The sequence below is a fragment of the Saccopteryx leptura genome, chromosome 12 (assembly GCF_036850995.1).
Source record: "Saccopteryx leptura isolate mSacLep1 chromosome 12, mSacLep1_pri_phased_curated, whole genome shotgun sequence".
Classification (NCBI taxonomy): domain Eukaryota; kingdom Metazoa; phylum Chordata; class Mammalia; order Chiroptera; family Emballonuridae; genus Saccopteryx; species Saccopteryx leptura.
The window spans coordinates 42,039,228-42,058,632 of record NC_089514.1 but is presented as its reverse complement, the minus strand read 5'-3'; the positions used below and the strand labels follow the sequence as shown (position 1 = coordinate 42,058,632).

Sequence of the window (19,405 nt, the reverse complement as noted above, 5' to 3'; positions counted from 1 at the left end):
TGCAGACGTCCCTACGTGCAGCGCTTTCTGCCATAGGACCTCATCTCCCGTAGTCACGGCTGCCCCTGCATACCGCTGTCCATCCTTGATAAAACTGCTCCTGTCAGTAAAGAGGGTCAGGTCTGCCTTTTCGTAGGCCTGATCCCTTAAGTCCGGGCGGGAGCCAGTCACCGTGTCAAGGATTTGCTTGCAACTGTGATCCACTGTGGACTCCGGTATTGGCAACAGGGTCCCTGGGTTCAGGGCTGTTGTTTTGAGGAACTGAACAGATGGAGGGTTCAACAACTGAGCCTGATATTGTGTCAGCCTTGCATTGGATAGCCACCTGTCAGGAGGTGCTCGTAGCACTTGCTCTATGTAATGTTCCCCAATTACTCGAATGTCCTGTCCCAAAGTCAACTTACTAGCCTCCTTGTCTAGTATTGAGGTGGCAGCAAGTGCCCTCAGACATGCTGGCCATCCCGAGGCTACGGGGTCAAGTTTCTTGGACAGATAGGTGACGGGCCTCTTCCACAGCCCGAGCTCCTGACTCAGTACCCCTTTTCTGCTATAAATAGCTGAAAGGGTTTGGCCAGATCCGGCAGGGCCAAAGCTGGGGCAGTCACTAGGGCCTCCTTGAGCGCTTGAAACGCTTGCTTTTCCTTATCTGTCCATATGAATTGTTCTTCCTTTCCCCTGGTTAGTTCATGTAGGGGTCTAGCTAGTTCTGCAAAGCCCAATATCCACAGTCGGCAGTATCCTACTGCACCCAGGAATTCTCGTACCTGCCTCTTGCTGGTAGGCTCAGGGATCTGCAAGACCATCTGAATTCACTGGCTGGACAATGTTCTTTGCCCTCCCTATAAGTTATACCCCAAATAACTTACATTTTGCGTCACAATCTGGGCCTTCTTGGCAGAGACTCAATACCCCATTCGCCCAAGATCTTGTAGCAGGTTCGAGGTAGCTTCCTCACACTCTCCTTTGTCCTTGGCAGCTATGAGGATGTCATCCACATACTGGAGCAGTATGATCGATGGATGGGAGGAGCAGAAAGCCTGCAGATCTTTGCTGAGGGCTTCATTAAAAATGGTGGGGGAATTCTTAAACCCTTGTGGTAGTCTGGTCCAAGTGAACTGCCCCACCAGTCCATTTTCTGGGTCATTCCATTCAAAGGCAAAGATCTCTTGGCTCTGAGGCGCCAGAGGAATACAAAAGAAGGCATCCTTCAAATCCAGGACTGAATAATAGGTATGGGTTGGGGGCAATGAGCTCAGTAAGGTATACGGGTTGGGCACCGTGGGATGGATAGTCTCTACCCGTGCATTTACCTCCAGCAGGTCCTGCACTGAGCGGTAGTCATGGGTCCCCGGCTTTTGGACGGGGAGTAATGGGGTGTTCCAGGCTGATTGGGATTCTCGGAGTATGCCTGCTTTCAGCAGGCATGGCACGTGCCGTGCAATGCCCTGTCTGGCTCAGGCCAGGACCGGGTATTGTCTGACCCTAACAGGGCTGGCAGTGCTCAACAGCTGTACTAGGACAGGCGGTTGGTGGGTTGCCAAACCTGGTGGGTTGGTTTCTGCCCAAACTTCAGGTACCCTGGCACGCAGGGCATCCAGAACTCCTGCTCCTTTCTCCTTACCTCCTTGGATAGTGGCAAGTAAGTATTACTCCGACAGTGGGACAGTTATCTCCAAGCTGACCTCCGCCTCCTTGTCCCTCGTAGGGCTTTCCTCCCATCGGAAGGTAATGGTGGCCTGAAGTTTCTGCAATAAGTCCCTTCCAAGTAGTGGGTAAGGGCAGTCTGGAATGACTAGGAAGGAATGGGTAATGGTGCCTCGGCCTAAGTTAGTAATTCTTGCGGTGGCCCATGGATAGGCTTCTGCTTTGCCCGTTGCCCCTACTATTTTGGTAGTTGCCTTCTGAATTTGCCCTTGTGGTTTCTTTAGGACTGAGAAGGTGGCTCCCATGTCAACTAGGAAGTCTATTGGCTTTCCTTCGACTGTCAAGGTGACCATGGGCTCCTGGGAGCCGACGGGAATGGAGCCCTGGCCCCGTCAGTCTAAGGTTTGGAGCAAGACCTCTGGACCCGGTTTTGGCCCTTGGTTGTCGGCCTTCAACCTTGGACACTCTCTTCCAGTGCCCTTTCTCCTTACAATAGGCACATTGATCTTTGGCTATTCGCCATCCCAGGCCCTTTTGCTGTCCCCTTTCCCTTTGGGAGGAAGTTTCTGGGCAGCAATCAGGATTTTGGCAACTTCCTTCGCCCTGCCAACCTCCGGATCATCCCTATTGACATACACCTTCTGGGCTATCTCTGATAGCTTGCTTCTATTTCTCCTTCAAATCCTTCTATCTTCTGAAGCTTTTTCCTAATATCTGGAGCGGCCTGAGTCACAAAGGCTATATTTACTAGTCTCCTGTTCTCTTCTGCCTCAGGATCTAGAGGGGTATATACTCTATAAGCCTCCATGAGTCTTTCTAGGAAGGCTGCTGGGGACTCCTCTCTTCCCTGGATGACTTCACTAACCTTACTGAAGTTGGTAGGTTTTCTCGCAGCTGCCTTGAGCCCCCTCAGCAGAGCCCGGCGATACTGGAGGAGCGTGTCCCTTCCCCCGGCAGTATTAAGGTCCCAGGCCCGGGGCTGAGAAGGGAGTATGTCTTCTATCTCCCTTCTCCCGGCCATAGTCTCTCCCTCCTCCCCCAGGACCGCCTTTGCGGCCTCCCGCATTATCCTGTCTCTCTCTTCAGAAGTGAAGAGAGTTTGCAGAATCTGTTGACAGTCATCCCAGGTGGGCTGATGAGTTCTTAATATGGTTTCGAGGAGGGAGATCAGCCCTTGGGGTTTCTCAGAGAATGGGGGATTTTGATGTTTCCAATTATATATAAGTCACTGGTGGAGAAGGGCATATAAACAAGGCGGGGAGGTGCCCATGGTGGAGCATCTGGTGCCGGTGGCGCCTCTCAGAGAGGCAAAATGGCGGTGCCTCCCGCTGGAGACAGAATAGCGGCGCCTGCGGCACCTCCCGCCAGAGGCAAAATGGCGGCGCCCACCGCCGGAGACAAAGCTCCCTCCCCATAGAATACCCCTCCCGGGTGTGGGGTGGGCTCGGGAGCCCGCCCGCATCCTGACACGAGGAATCTGGTTCCTCTCGACACGGGTAAGGTGGAGGCGCATTCACCGGGTCTAGGTGGTCCTCCAGTGGTTCGGGCAAGACTGGGTAGAGCCTAGGCTGGCTACAAGGCTGTTTCGGGGCGTGGGCTTCCCCCTTTTCCTTTTCCTTGACCTTCTTTCCAACCGCGTTGAGGCAAACTGCCCGTCTGCCTTGCTGGTTTCCCTTCAAATACTTCCTAATGTATCTGGGCCGTTCAGTAGCTATATCTACCCAGACGTCTATGTACAGATATTGGTCCGGGTGGGGAACCCTATAGACGGTGGCTCGAACAGCAAATAAAGTCGGAAGGTCAAAGGTGCCCTCTGTGGGCCATCCTACATTAAAGGTGGGCCACTCTAGCTGACTTAAGGTTTGGAGAAATTCGGGGTCAGGCAGCGAGCCCCCGTATTCCCGGGTCCGCCTCTGGAAATCAGAAAAGTTCTTCAGCAGGCATTCAAGTGGAGAGCCGGGTACAGATTCCTGCTGGCCCATCCTAAGAAAATCAGGGAGGAATAAAAGGGGAAAACAAACAATACAGACTAGCAAGAAACAGATGAGACAATCTAACTTTTGGGCATACGAGAATGACATGTAAATCAAAACTAATGCAGCGCAGCGCAAGCAAATAAGAACCCTAACATGACCCATCACTTCTAATGTTAGCGAAACCAAATTTCAGAGAGCAGCATCCCGCCTCTGAAAGTCCTGGGTAGGTTACTGGCAGCGTCCCACCTACTACCTCAGGGTTGTTTGCTCCGGAGCCCAAACCAAAAGAGGATCCTTAGTAAATACTTACTCAGCTCGAGCTGCCCATCCGGTCTCCGAACCGGGGGATTTCCCAGCCAACGCACCAAATGTTACATCCACCAAGCGCAAGAACAAATGTCGGAGACTTTCAGGGGTTTAGATCTTACTTTATTGGCCAAGTTTAACCTGCGCAGGGACGAACTCTCAAGGTGTCCGAGACACTGTACCTACAGGGGGCTACAAACGAGAGTCGCGCCTGGCGCTTACAACTAGGTCCTTTCATATCCTAAGTGAGCAAGCATTTACAGAAGCAGATGTGGCAGTTTGCTATTCGCTAGGGGGGTCGCACGCAACATAGCAACAGGGGAAGGGTTTAGCTCAGTGGCGAATTTCAAACATAAATTTCTGATAAGGGTCTCTAACCAATAGAATGCAGGATGTTTGCCCTCCTTTGTGCTGATCTCTTTGTTCTCGGCCTCACAGGGACCCTGTCAGCACTTCCCTGTTCCTGCTCCTCCAAGAGTTAGACTCTGGCAGCCACAGCACACCTCCCCGAACCTAACAGCACTTGCTGACCTGACATCAGCATTCATAGCACCCACTTTCACTCTCAAAAGTGACCTGATTGGACAACAAATGACATGGTAACTCTACACTGGAGAGGGACTAGAGAGTATAAAAAGTTATTCTTCTGGTAACTTTTCTCCTATAACATAGTTATAGCTAGAAATTTGTCATTTCACCATGTGACCTTATCATTTTAATTATATTCTTATCCAATTGAAGTTATCTTAATCAAAGTAGTTTGTCATCAAGCTGCACTTATTCTTAATTTATATAAAACAATATAATCCATGCATAATGGTGATAACTGAAATTAACTGGAGAGAGTTTTGGTGGAAGTGCAGCTGATGCAGTTTTTCATTCCTGGTTGCTATAAAATTCAATGCAGGCAGTTCCAACTTATGTAGAGAGCTTTGGAGAGAGAGTGGTCATGTTCTCAAAGCTTTCCTGTACTGGGTTTGTTGCTTTTGAAGGAAAAACAAAAAAATGTAAAAGACAGAGGGAGCAGCGACATGTAGAGCCCAAAGCTGTATGTCGACCTATGTGTATTCTTATCCAGATGTGTGTGAGATAAGTAAGGTAAGATTAAAGCACAGCCACAGCCCACAGCGGGAAGGCTGCCTGCAGCTCCCGCCCCCAGAGTGCCCCACCCTGTCCACTCCCAGCCCCCACCTCCCCCCTGCTCACCCCAGGCCCCAGACCCCATGAGACTTCCAGATTCCCTGAGGGCCTCCCTGCAGCAGTTTTCTCATTTGAAGAATAAAGAGATAGCAGGGAATTTCCTGCATCACAGAAAGATTGTGAAGATCAATGAGGTAACAGCTCACAGAACACCTTAAGCAGAAAAAGATGCTTCAGAATGCTGTAGGACCCACGTGGGATACGAGGTAGAGTGCAGTGTTCAGAACAGCTACACCTGCATTCGAGTCCCTGCTGAGTCTGCTTTCCTGCTGATTAAATCGGTGACTTTGGGGAAGAGACGTGTGAACTCACCTTCCTCTGTAAAAGGAGGATTAGTGATACCTGCCTTTCAGGATATCATGGAAATGGTCTAAGACAGTGGTCCCCAACCTTTTTTAGGCCACGGACCGGTTTAATGTCAGAAAATATTTTCACGGACTGGACTTTAGGGTGGGATGGATAAATGTATCACGTGACCGAGACAAGCATCAGGAGTGAGTCTTAGACAGATGTAACAGAGGGAATCTGGTCATTTTTTTAAAATAAAACATCGTTCAGACTTAAATATAAATAAAACAGAAATAATGTAAGTTATTTATTCTTTCTCTGCGGACTGGTACCAAGTGGCCCACGGACCGGTAGCGGTCTGTGCCCGGGGTTGGGGACCACTGGTCTAAGAGGCCTAGCAAGCGCCTGTCACAGAGAAGCCACTCAGTCCCTCTCCCTGGTTAGCACTCCAGTTATTTGGGGACTAATGATGCAGGTACTATAAAATTTTTCAGCCCCCTCCTTCTTTTCTTCTGTCTTTTGCTATTTCCATGTGTATTGATGGATATCAAACGGGAACAGTGGGAAAACTGAAATGGAATGAAACTTACAGAAATCAGCATTGTCCTTCCTTATTTTCCACTCCAGTGAAAGCACTTGGCACAGAAGATAGACTTGACTATCTGGGGGGTTAGAGGCACACAGTTGTCATTGGCTCTTTAAGGTGGAACACCTAAAGTTGGTTGTATTGTTCATCATTCTATGAGCAATATTAATACCCATAGCATTACATCCTCCAGTGAACACAAAGAAAACAGACAACTAAAGACCAAGGTTTTCTCCCAGGTACACAGTCAATGACTTTCATTCATAGGGCTTGATGCATATATCCGAGCAGAGGATTTTCTTCATAACTGACATTCGTTCTGCCCAAATATGTTATGGAATAATACTACTATAAAACATATTTAACCTTGCAAATTGAGTCCTAAAACATTTCTTTTACTCCTTTACTTCTCATTTAGAATATCTTTCATTCGCCTCAGAAATCTTTTTCCCTGTCATGGCTCATCACCTTCTCTTAGGATCTTTCTGTTCAGTATTTCTGCTCGATGCAAAGATCTGACCAGATGGTGAGAATAACTAAATCTGACTCCCTGTCTCTGGATTCTATCGGGGTCCAGCCTCAAGCTCCTTCTGAAACCTCACATCCCACCCCACGCCCTCCGTGTGTCTGTGTGTCTGTCTCCTGGCTGCCCTTGCACATCACCAGTGCCTTTGCCTCCTGACCTTAAGTATTTTGTAGCACCATTTGTTTCCTGAAATCACCTGTTTAGATTCATTAGACATCAGCAGGCTGGACCAGAGGGACCAAGATGGCAAGTCCAGATACCAGATAAGGTGTGGCAGTTGCTATTGTCCAGTAGAGGTAAACATTTGCACAAATAAGAGTGGGACAGAAGGAAGACTTTAGGGCCAAAGTCCAGCTGACAGGCCTCCAAGATTCCATTGACTAGTTCATCAACACACCACATGTGCATAATCCATTGAGCACGGCCTGCTCGAATCCTGGAGGCAGAGAGAAGGCACCTCCAGTTTCATGATGGTGTGGATGGTATATACCTGTGAAGTTCCTTTATTAGTTCTCTATAGTGCTAAGAAGTTTGTTCATCTCACTGACATTCTCAGATCTCTGAAGGTCACGGTAGCCTTGGAGAGGTAGAGATATCTTTTATTTTGGTGCAGGTAAGAGACAACTGTCAGCCAGATTTATAGTCATTAAATAAGTATAATGCCACATTCTTTGGCATTTTCTTTTTGCCATTTATTCCTTCCTTGTATTGTTTTCACTTGTATGTGTTTCATTATAAATTTTTCTATAACTTTGAACAGTCAGAAGCCCTGGATTCAAATCTTGGCCCTTTAATTTACTACCTATGTGGCCATGGGTGATACATTTAACTATTAGGACCTCAGCTTACTGCTCCTCTCTAATGAAAATGAGAATAGTGCCTACCCAATGACTTGTTGAGGTTGAGTTAATTCTCACAAAGACCTAGTATTTGACAGAGTAAGCACTCATTAAATATTGTTCAATGAACTTACATTTGCTGTGTGTTTTGCTAATGAGGGTGATTTTTTTTTCTTTTTTGTATTTTTCCGAAGTTAGAAATGGGGAGGCAGTCAGACAGACTCAGCGCATGCACCCAACCGGGATCCACCCAGCATGCCCACTAGGGGGCGATGCTCGGCCCATCTGGGGCATTGCTCCGCTGCAATCGGAGCCATTCTAGCGCCTGAGGCAGAGGCCATGGAGGCATCCTCAGCACCTGAGCCAACTTTGCTCCAATGGAGCCTTGGCTGCAGGAGGGGAAGAGAGAGATAGAGAGAAAGAGAGGGGGAAGGGTGGAGAAACAGATGGGTGCTTCTCCTGTGTGCCCTGGCCAGGAATCGAACCTGGGACTTCCACACGCCGGGCTGACGCTCTACTGCTGAGCCAATCAGCCAGGGCTGAGGGTAATTTTTAAATTTGCTTCACACGTGGCATCCAGGCAGGCAGCATCCAGAGCCAGGAGACCTGCTATAGGCACGAACAGCACCAGCAAAAAATCACCTAAGATGAGCTGTGATCCTCAAGTGCAGCGTAGTCACCAGTTCATTCGTTCATTTCATTCTGTAAACACTTATCAAGCATCTACTATGTGCTAGTTAGTTCTGGGAGATGGAGATAAAGTAGTGATCCAAGTAGACAAAATCCCACTTCTCCTAGAGTTTGATTTTTTTAATGGGGGAAGACAAGAAATGAATAAATTCACAAGGCAAGGAAATATCAGAGAGGAAAGTGCTGAGCAGAGAAATGAAACCCGGTAACATGAGAGGCAGTGACCAAGCAGCTCCCTAGAGGGGGTGTTCAGGGAGGGCTCTGAAGGCATGACACTGAAGTCTGGAGAGGCTGATCCAAGAACAATCTCGGAGAAAGAATCCCAGGCAGTGGAGAGAGCAAGTGCAGAGAGCAGAAGGTGGGAACGAGGATCAGAAGGAAGCCGCGTGACTGGACTAAAGAGGAGGGAGAGGGCTGTGAAATGAACCTGGAAGGCAGACCAGGGCCGGGTCCCCCAGACTGTCAGCCAGGGAAGGGACTTTGGGCTCCATTCCAACCCTGACGGGAGCACTCGGTTTTGCCGAGTGTTCTGATCGGCAAAACCCGGGTTATCTCGCCACCGTGCCTCCGAGGTGACGTGAGGAAAGCAGTGACTGAGCAGGAAGCTGCCCGCCCGCCCTGAGAATGGAAGGCCAGTATCAGACTGCGGTGCACATGAACCTCGGGTCCTGCCTCCCTGCTTTCCATGAGTTCACTGCCATTCCAATGTTCTGGAAAGAACCGAAGGCTGACCACTGCTCGGGTTCACTTCTGAGACGCACCACAATCCAGGCCCAGGATCATTCGGCTGTTACAGATTGTGAGTCTGCATAGAGCCCCTTCTAGGAGCCACATCTCAAAGGATGTCAATGTACCTGTAAGGACAAATGAAAATTGCACCTAGTGTGGTGTCTGGTTCTGAAGCACATGCAAATGTATTTGGAAATTATCCCAATGATAGTAAAATAAGTATCTTTCTTAATATTTCACACTGACAAAGATTTTTGTTCCATTAGGAAACGATCAATGTGCGTTAAGCCAACACTGGGCAGGGAATCAGGAACCCAGGTTCTGACCTCACCGCTGCCACCAATGTGCTGTGTTTAAACTAAGTTTGGTAAGGCACTTTGAGGCTTGGTCTGCTCATCTCTGAAGAAAGGAAATTGGACTGACATCTTGGATCTTTCTCGGTTCTTTTATTTGACTGCCCATAAGCCATCATCCCGATTTCCTGGTAGCCACATTTGTGAGAAAGCAGGGCGAGGGCAGGGGCATCTGGTCCACCCCACCGCTGACTGAATCACACCGGAGTTAAATCTATACCTTTGGCTTCTTGAGCTTCCTTTCATTATCCGTTGAACCAGCCATCCCTGCAGTACAGCATAAGTGAGGTTATCTTTCTCACTAAACTATATACTCTTTGATATGCTCCAGTCACTGAATTTTACTAAATGTTTACTATACACCTTCATTCAATCCTCAAAATAACCTCATGAAGTACTAGCATTATCCCCAATTTAATACAGGAAACTGAGCCTTAGAGAAGTTCAGTCATTTGTCCAAGGACACAGCTAGAGCAGAAGAGATTTAAAACCAGGTTCATTCCAGGGCCCCTGCAGAAATCCAGCTGCCACACTCCAGTGCCATCACTTACTGATTCCAACAAATTCCTCAATACATATGAAAGTGTTTGACAGACATCATTATGTGCTCAATAAGTGATTCTTAAATGAATAAATGTTTAATGCGCTGCTAACTTGCCTTCAGTATTCACTCATGGTGCTTTGGAGAAGCATATAGCCTTGCTAACCAAAGGGCTTATTCATTCTATTGTTCATGAGACCAGCCCAGTAATTGGAACTTAAACTATGGGATAGTGAATTTTATGAATCAACTTGACTGGGCTAAGGAATGCCCAGATAGCTGGCACCAGTGCATGTAGGCGTCACTCACTCTGAGGGCCTGAATAGAATACAAAGTTGGAGAAAGGGCCAGTTTGCTCTCTTGCTCAAGCTGAGATATCGCTCTCCTCCTGCCCTCGGCTATCAGAGCTCCTGGTTATTGGGCCTGAGGACTCAGACTGGGACTTACACCATCAGACCCCAGATTCTTTGAATTCAGATTGGAGCGTATGCCATAAGCTCCCCTGGATCTCAGGCCTTTAGTCTCAGACTGAATTACACTGATTTTCCTGGTTCTCTAGCTTACACATGGCAAATCATGGGGCTTCTCAGACTCCATAATTACGTAAACCAATTCTTATAATAAATCATATGTAAACATAGTAGTCACTAGATTTTATATCTGTGTATCCTATTGGTTCTGCCTCTCTAGCAACCCCTGACTAATATAACCTACATACTTAACCTACATAATGGTTCTTGACATTCTGCACTTGGGCACATCTCCCAACTCGGTTAGCCGTGTTTTGGAGCAATGGTTCCTACCTACAGGGATGGAGATGGAGGAGACACATGAGAACCATCTGGGGAGCTTTTCAAATTGTAAGAGTTCCACCTCAGCACTTCCCCTCCCCAGTGGACTCTAACTCAGTCAGGGTGGGGGGGAGATGTCCAGTCTGACAGTCCCGAGTGTTTCTGACGTGGCTCTCCGTGCACTTCCACCACTCCCACCCCCCCCCCCCAGTGGACTCTAACTCAGTCAGGGTGGGGGGGAGATGTCCAGTCTGACAGTCCCGAGTGTTTCTGACGTGGCTCTCCGTGCACTCCCACCACTCCCACCCCCAGTGGACTCTAACTCAGTCAGGGTGGGGGGAGATGTCCATTCTGACACAGTCCCGAGTGTTTCTGACGTGGCTCTCCATGCTCTTCCACCACCCCCCCCCCAGTGGACTCTAACTCAGTCAGGGTGGGGGGGAGATGTCCAGTCTGACAGTCCCAAGTGTTTCTGACGTGGCTCTCCGTGCACTCCCACCACTCCTCCCTCCCCAGTGGACTCTAACTCAGTCAGGGTGGGGGGGAGATGTCCAGTCTGACAGTCCCGAGTGTTTCTGACGTGGCTCTCTGTGCACTCCCACCACTCCCCTCCCCCAGTGGACTCTAACTCAGTCAGGGTGGGGGGAGATGTCCAGTCTGACAGTCCCGAGTGTTTCTGACGTGGCTCTCTGTGCACTCCCACCACTCCCACCCCCTCCCCCAGTGGACTCTAACTCAGTCAGGGTGGGGGGAGATGTCCAGTCTGACACAGTCCCGAGTGTTTCTGACGTGGCTCTCCGTGCGCTTCCACCACTCCCTCCCCTCCCCCAGTGGACTCTAACTCAGTCAGGGTGGGGGGAGATGTCCAGTCTGACACAGTCCCGAGTGTTTCTGACGTGGCTCTCCGTGCTCTCCCACCACTCCCAACCCCCGCCCCCCCAGCTCCACTGAGACGAGCCACCACTTTAGTGAAAGTCTGTTCTATCTTGTCATTTAAAGAAAAGCGGATCTTCTTATAATCCACATTAAATGAGGAAGCTTTGTGTCTCTGACTTGAACATAAGGGCATCCAGACTTCCAACTGTATAGTGCATTACATAATTATCCTCAGCACTTCCCAGATGGGTTTTGACTGGAAAGGACTTACATATTTATGTTTTGTTGTATCTTTTTCCAAAGCTGGCTTCTATAGCATAGTACATAGCTTGCATTCACATTCTTTTAAAGGATAATAAGTGTTATAGAGCAGCACTATCCCTCAGAACAATGACGGGAATGTGCTATATCTGCTTTGTCCAATATAGTGTCCCAGACACATGGGACTTTTGAGCACTTGAAATGTGGCTAGTGAGACTGAGGAACTAAATTCTTTATTGTATTTTGTTTTAACTAATTTAAATTGAAAGAGCCATATGTGGCAATAACTACCATATTGAAATGTGCAAGTATATTTTTTAACCAAAATAATGTATAACTAAGATTCACTGCAATGTTTTTAAAAAATCACTTTTCAAATCCTATTTCCTAATCCAATATAAAATAACAACACTGTAAGAGCCAAAAAGAAATTCTAGCATGCTTACATTTCCACTGGGGTAAGAATTCTTAAAGAAAAACAAAATTCTGACACAAGAGTAGAAGAAAGCAGATGGATAGGCAAGAAAGCGACCCTCCCGAGGGGCTCCCGGCTGATCCCTCGTGATCTGTGAGACAGAAGTCAGTGGGGACTGACTGTCAAGGGGAGAGATTCCCTCTCAGAGGAAAATCTAACTGTGTTTGTAGCCACCTGTCACCCAGAGGGAGGACAGATGGTAATTAAGTTTGTAAAACATGGAATTTAACTACCGTGCGAGGCAGCCAGGGCGTGTCAAGTGCATTTTAACTGATGGAACTTCATTCCTGAAAGCTAGAAAGCTGCTGATGTCACCTAGATAACAAGTGGGAAACCTGTATCTCTTTTGTTCTAGAAATCTAGCATTTTCACTAAAAATAACATCCCACAAAGGCAGGATTGTGCTGAATTTTTATCTAAAACAAATATTAGGGAAATCGCAAAGTGACCCAGGATTCAAAGAGAAATAGGGTGATTTGGTAATGGGAATACAGGACACACAGGCTCCACTGTAAAAGTGTGAATTAACTTTAAAAAGTTCCATTCAATACAAAAGACAGAGGAGCAAAGGCAGAGGGAACTATAGCTGCAGGCGTTCCTCAGAGGGCTCAGAGGAGAAAGGAGCGACTCATTCTGCACCAGGACAGTGTTTCACAAATTGGATTTCAGAGACATAGTCTTGCGGGGAGATGGGGGTCTTTGTGTTTAATAAGAACATTTAAGATTTGTATTCTCATTTTGCCAGTTCTAAAGATAAAACTTGTCTGTTTTCATTGTGAATTCTCTACTAAAAGTCATGTTTAAAGAATGAGATTTTAGCTTTTTTAAATGAATGTTTCTCAAACGCTAGTTAACAAAATTTATCATAGGTCTCAGAAGAGTATATTCCTTTAAAGGGCTTCACAGTTTATTCAAATTTGGGGATCAGTGGCCTAGAGGCAGACCACACAAATCCTTTGATCTTTAGCTTATTAAAGGAATTAAAGCAGTTTCCTAACTTTCCCTTAGCTTTCTGATGAAGAAATTAAACCTTTCTGCACTCAGGGAGCAGGCTGGGCATACTACTCACATTCCTAGCGGGTGTCACTGCTTAGAAAGCTTCATTCTTGCATTGGAAAGGAAAGCAGCGTGGTAGGTAGAGTAGTAGAGTAGTGCTGGATCATGAGCTAGGAGACCTGCCACTAACCCTGGCCATCTCCAGCAGACTGTGTGTCACTGTCCTCTCAAAGCTTTTACGTCCTTATCTATAAATGAAGCAATGGACAGGATAATTAATTACCAAGGTCATATCCAACCTAGATTTATTTGATTCTAACAAGTAAAATTACAGCACCATCTTATATTTTTTCTTTGAAAGGTCTGTCAACTAAAAATCATTTTCACCAGGATCTTATTTCATTTCTGTTCTTTTCTTTCTCTTTTCTTTTTTTAGGTGTGAGGAGGGGAGATAGTGAGGCAGACTCTTGCATGTACCCCAACTGGGATCCACCTAGCAACCCCAGTCTGGGCCAATACTCGAGTACCAAGCTATTTTTGGTGCCTGAGGCTGATGCACTTGGACCGACCAACTGTGCTATCCTCAGAGCCTGGAGCCATGCTCGAACTAATCGAGCCACTGGCAGCAGGAGGGGAAGAGGGAGAAAAGGGGGAGATGGAGGGAAGAGAAGCAGGTGTTCACTTCTCCTGTGTGCCCTGACCAGGTATCAAACCTGGGATGCCCATATGCCAGGCCGACACTCTATCCACTGAGCCACTGGCCAGGGCCCATTCTTGTTTCTTTCATTGCTACCCTCCACCACCAAGCACTGAAGACCCAGGAGGTGATGCTTTAGAAGGAAAAATTCATCAACACTCAGCATTCTACCTGTTATCCACTACCACCAAGGAAGTGGGAAGTTAAAACATAGAACCCACATTCCCAGGGCTTAATGCAAATCAACCAGGAAAAGATATATGTACTCAAGGGGACATTTTGAGTACTTTTCATAGAGTTTTAAATGAATTAGACAGCAGTTCACTCAAGTGTAAGTAAGTCAAATGGAAGCATAAAGGCTATATCTGTTTTCATGATTTGAGTGTTATAGATGAAATTATTTAATGAGTAGAATCTCAGCCTGTTAGCTGATCACCACTAAGAGTGGCTCACATGTTTGGTTAGCCCTCTGAACAGCCAGGGGGGCCAGTAGGTGCGGCGGAAGTGCAAGACCTGTGTGTCTGTAGCAAAAAGAAAAGCAGGCCACACACACGTGCACAGACCTCCACGCCACACTGCTTTCCAGTGGGTACAGCTTCCCTTCTCTCCAAGGACTCCTCCCCTGCTCTGTGGAAAGATGCACATAGAGGTGTCCTACTGCCTCAGCCTTGATGGAGTATGAGACCTCTGGGCAGAGGGATCCAGAAGTCTGCCTGGTAACCTGACTATGTAGCTAAGACAGAGCACAGAACATCAAAATACTCGAAAGGATTGCTCGGGCATCAGCCTTTGTCTAGTGACAGAACTCTTTCTGTGCCTTTTCTCCTCCCACTAAAACTTAGCCCGACAGCCACACCTGGGGGCGTCTGCGCTGCCTTAGGGAGAACTGGGCCCTGGGACCCAGAGAGGAACTTAGAAGCTACTGCCATTGAACTCTAATAAAACTCACCCTGTACAGACTATGCCACAGCAGCCTTCCCTGTGTCAAAGGCTGCAGACCTGCAGTGCGGTCCTGTGCTCAGACAGACTCACTGACCCTCCAGGAGACATAGCATTGTCTGTCCCATCAACAAGAAAAGTGTGACTGCCTCTATTATGTCTGTAAACTGATGACCTTCTGGACAGTGTGGAATAAAAGGCATCCAAAGCAAGGTAATGCCTTATTTAAATGATCCCCTTTGAAATCGCCTTGTATTTCCCATCCTAGTTATAATTTGGCAAATTGCTTAATCATTCTCCTTAAATGTCTCTATTTCTGCAAACATCAGTTCATTAAGACTTTCTCTGGTTGGAAATCCCTTTGCTCCTCTAAGTGTCCTCTGTCCCTTTCTCCCATTGGCACTTTTGTCTGAGCAACATTCTGATGCCATAAATAGCATCCCTTCAAAAAGTATAGAACAGATCAAGGTGTCTCTCCGTGGTCCAGAGCTTAAGCACTATAATCTACATCCTTGAAGCAGTGCCTGTGATTGGGTTCTAAGATATAAGACTGTGTCTTTAAAAAGCCAGCTTCCCTGCCACACAAAGGAAGCTGCGATCTCTGGTGCCCAGACCTGCTCCTGCTGAACTTGACACAGTAGAAGCTGCCCAAGAAAGAAACACCCAAGCTCAGCCTTTAGAAGCCTGCATCCCCACTGACAGCTAAAGAATTTAATTCTAGGATACATTTGTACATGAGACCATTATCCAGGTTTAAACTCTGCTCTAGCAGAAGCCTTTCAGAGCACAACAACCTGTGGGTGGGACCACCGATATACACGCACACAAACACATGCCCCACCCGGTGGGAGAACGCACCCAGTGGGAAGCTGGGCACCACCGTGGCATCTGCAGGGCACCAGTGCCCTTCTCGGGAGGCAGCCTTTCTGGCCAAGGTTGGGCTAGGCCACTACACAGGTGCTGGTGTGTTCCTTGTCTTCTTCCTTCCTCTGTTCTACCAGCTGAAGGCTTACAACGTTGCTTATATTTTCCATGTGAAATGATGCTTACTGTACCTGACTTCCCAACATTAATAAACAAATTGCTTCATCCAAATGCTCACATCCCAGAGGGCCAGCGCGAGCCCCTGGCCTTTGAGAGAGTGAGGAAGGGCATGAGAAGACAGAGTGACAGGGGAGAGGCCTTAAACTTCTATCCTGGAACTTTCTGGAGCCAGTAGTGAATAAGAAGTAACAGAGCAGGCTACTAACTAAAGGGGAGAGGTAAGCAGAGGCCCCAACGGGAAGCAGGAAGAAAGAGGCTTCAATTCAGATCCAGGTGCTGAGAAGGAAGGGACTGGGGCCCCGGGTCAGAGGAGAGGACAGCCCCGGAGTCTGGGTTTTCTGGAAAGCCACGTGTGTTTAAGGCAAGCTTGTCCCAGCTGGCCTGTCCACATGTGTAGAAGCACAAGCCAAGGTGAGGGGCCAGAGGGACAGTGAAGAAGTGTCTGGGCTCTGGTACTGGCCCCCAGGGGCACACACTGATTAGCAGAGGCAGACTTAGCCGGGATCATCTTTACTAGCAGGTTCCCTTTAAGCTAAGGCCTCATTCTTTCAGCCTTGACCACAATATCCTGCCAAGTAAGGTCAAAGCTGATGGAATGGTTCGGGAAAAGAATAGGGAAGAAAGGATCATCCTCCTGCATGACCCGGTAAACCACTTGGTAGTCATGACCCACCCCATCCTTGCACCCACACCTAGCAATTCTGTGTGAGGCACTGGGTGGAAGCCAGTGAGCAGGTGAGAGATGCCATCGATCCAGAGGGTCGTAACTGAGGATGAGTCACACAAGTATGACTCGTCCAGCACAAGCCAGGCCTCAGTGTTCTAACTGAGCTGTGTGTGTGTTAATTTTTTTTTTTTCAGAAACTTCAGGGATTGTTTTGTAAAATATTTTCAACCCACAGTTGGTTGCATCTGCAGATGCAAAACTGCGGATGCGGAGGGCCGACTGTATTCATCCTTCTTAAAAAGCTACTCTGAATTGCTCTGTTATTTGAAATGATGCCCTCAATAATTGGAACAAGACCTTATGCACTTTTAACTTTGATTTCTTCTATTTTTTTTTTCTTATTGAGCATCTAAAATTTTCCAAGCCTTGGCTTTCTGTAGAAAAGTTTTGATCATCTATTCTGGATGTTGTTGCCTAAAGAATCCAAAGATAAAGTAACAATAACAACAATAATATTAGATAATGCTTGGTATTGAATAGGACTTTTCCAAGTATTTCAAATGCAGCATTAATTCATTCCATCCTCATCATAATCTGATGAGGTAAGTGATACTATTAGACCCATTTAACAGGTGATGAAACTGAGGCACAGAAAGATAAGACACTTGCCTAGAATCACATAGCTAGCAAAGTGGCAGAGCCAAGATATGCAACCGCATTCTGATTATGAATCACCAGGCGTGAGTCTCCACACACTGTGAATGGAATGGCCAGGAATAACATTGTTATTTTTTAGAAGTTAAAAATAAAGTGCGAGCTCTTAATGTATTTTACCTTTAACTGTTCTGTTTTTCCCTCCCAAACTCTCAGATGATGGAAATGCTTAAAGCAAACTGAGGTAGTGTGAGACACACCATGTAAGTGTGAGCATGGCTCCTCGGCCCGCTGTGTTTGTGCGCTCTGCCCACCGCCCCGCATGTCCTCGCTGTGCTCAACTCCTGCTTTCGCCGCTTGGTGCTTGGGCCGCATGAACCCGCACTTCTAAGCCATAGACTTTCTGTCTCTGTTCCTGATTTTATATGTGTACTTCCCTCCCCACAATCCCTGGCACATGGGTAGGAGCCACAGCACTTGCCACTGTCAGCTTGGCACCTCCCGGGGCAGGAGCTGGGGGCCCCTGGGAATGTGTTTTGGTATTGCTCTCTGACAATGATCCTCAGAGTGTCAGCTTTTAGGATTCTAATCGTATGTCCACGTTCTCGTTGCAACATACTGCTTCACAGTGTGGAGACGTGTCTCGGCGTCTCTGTACTACAGATCACGGCCACCCACAGGAGCCTCAGCTCTGCAGTGCTCTCTGGGGCCACCGGCCTAGCCAGGCTGCGGCTCTGCGAGTCTGTGGGAGAGTGGGCGCTACGTGAAAGCAAAGGCCATTGTGCGCAGGAACAGGGCCAAAGTGGAGAGAAGTGGTCATCTTCTCGTTTATTATCTTCTCTGTAAATGTATGTATGACAGACATAAATCTATTGAACAAACCCGTGATTATGAAGAATTATTAAGCGAGATATGGGCTATACTGGCCCTTCACTGTACAGAGATATGCATATAATATCACAATCTCTTTTAGTGTTTTTTAATCTATACAAACTATATTTCCATTTTGAGTAAATCAATGTGAAAAACTAGATTTACAATAAATAAACTGGGGAGGAGGAATTTGTGCCTGGCAAAAACATACCTGGAGCATTTCAAATAGCCACTTGCCGCCTGGCTGGGGTTGCCGGTGGCAGCTGCCTCTGTTCTCCATCTCGGTGTTTGGAGTGTGTGCTGAGCGGGAGTTAGGAGGTAACTGCACAAGTTGTCAGCAATGATAAAAATTTTAAATCGAAGGGGTTCTCACAAGACGTGACTGAGCGCCACTCAGGCCCTTGCAGTGTTGAGCCCCAGCCCTGGACACGTGCAGGATTCAGGAGCCGAGGGTCTTTGGAAATGGAGCCTTCACCCCAAACCCCTGAGTTCCTAGAAGATGACTGAGGCCTCAAGAGAGAAACTGACTCTCCCCAAATGGGGCAGAGCCTGGATTAACACTCAATCCTCCTCTTTCCATCAGAGCATCTCATCAGTTTGGTGTCCTCACCCCTCTCTCTCTGGTGGAAAACCTGCGTACAAAGCCAGAGAGTTTTTTATTTTTTGTTTTGTTGTTTTTGTTTTTGTTTTTGTTTTAAGTGAATGAAAGTGAAGGAGAATACATCCCAAGAAAGGACCCGGGTCCCAGTCCGGACTCTGTCACCAAATATCTGGATGAATTTAGGAAAGTTACGATGCCACTTTGGACCTCAGGCTCTTCATCTGTGAAATGAGTTTGAGAACAGCTGATTTCACATAGTACATGATGCTGAGTTTGGGTTTAACTTCGGGCTGTTTTACATACAGTTTCCTCCCAGCAATGTTCATTTCCCGGTATAGGATTATGGAAAAACTGATAGACAGGCTGTGCAAACGGGGCGGCTCATGGGAGCAAGAGCCCTGTGCAGTCTGCTATTAACTGAAGTGGGGGGAGGGGGGGGCAGGTGCAGATGAGCAGTAGCCTGCCCCTTACGTGCACCTGTGCAGCTCAGGTGCACATTACAAACATCAGTTTTGGCCATCCCAGATATACCAATTTCTGAGGTTTGGGGTTTTGTAGCTGTTATCTACTTCTCTTCTTTCCGAGACACCACCAATTAAAGCTCTGGAACTTAAGGAGACCCAGTAGGTGAACAAAATTACATTTTCTCCTTTCAGAGCATTGCTTACCGAGTTACCAGGGCCAGGGAAGTCTCTGAGGCAGTAAAAGAATCACCTGAAAGCCAATAAGGCAAAGAGTAGAGACCAACACATACAAGCTCCCAACCCAGTTTTGAGATGTAGCCCTTGTTTACATAAAATTATAGAAATACAGATGTTAACCACATACGCAACATCATTTTAACAGACTTTAC

General features: G+C 47.3%; 1 protein-coding gene across 2 annotated transcripts in view; it reads left to right on the top strand.

The window, feature by feature from the left end:
- The window catches only part of LHFPL3 (LHFPL tetraspan subfamily member 3), a 733,304-nt gene that overhangs the window by 653,294 nt on the left and 60,605 nt on the right, over positions 1 to 19,405 (top strand). Inside the window, exon 3 of one of the 2 annotated variants that reach the window (XM_066354171.1) lies at positions 17,295 to 17,341. The exons of the other annotated variant lie outside the window; for it this stretch is intronic. Within the exon in view, the coding sequence (XP_066210268.1) occupies positions 17,295 to 17,311 (17 nt within the window). The 3' untranslated portion in view covers positions 17,312 to 17,341. The remainder of the gene's footprint in view (positions 1 to 17,294; positions 17,342 to 19,405) is intronic. 2 annotated transcript variants of the gene reach the window in all.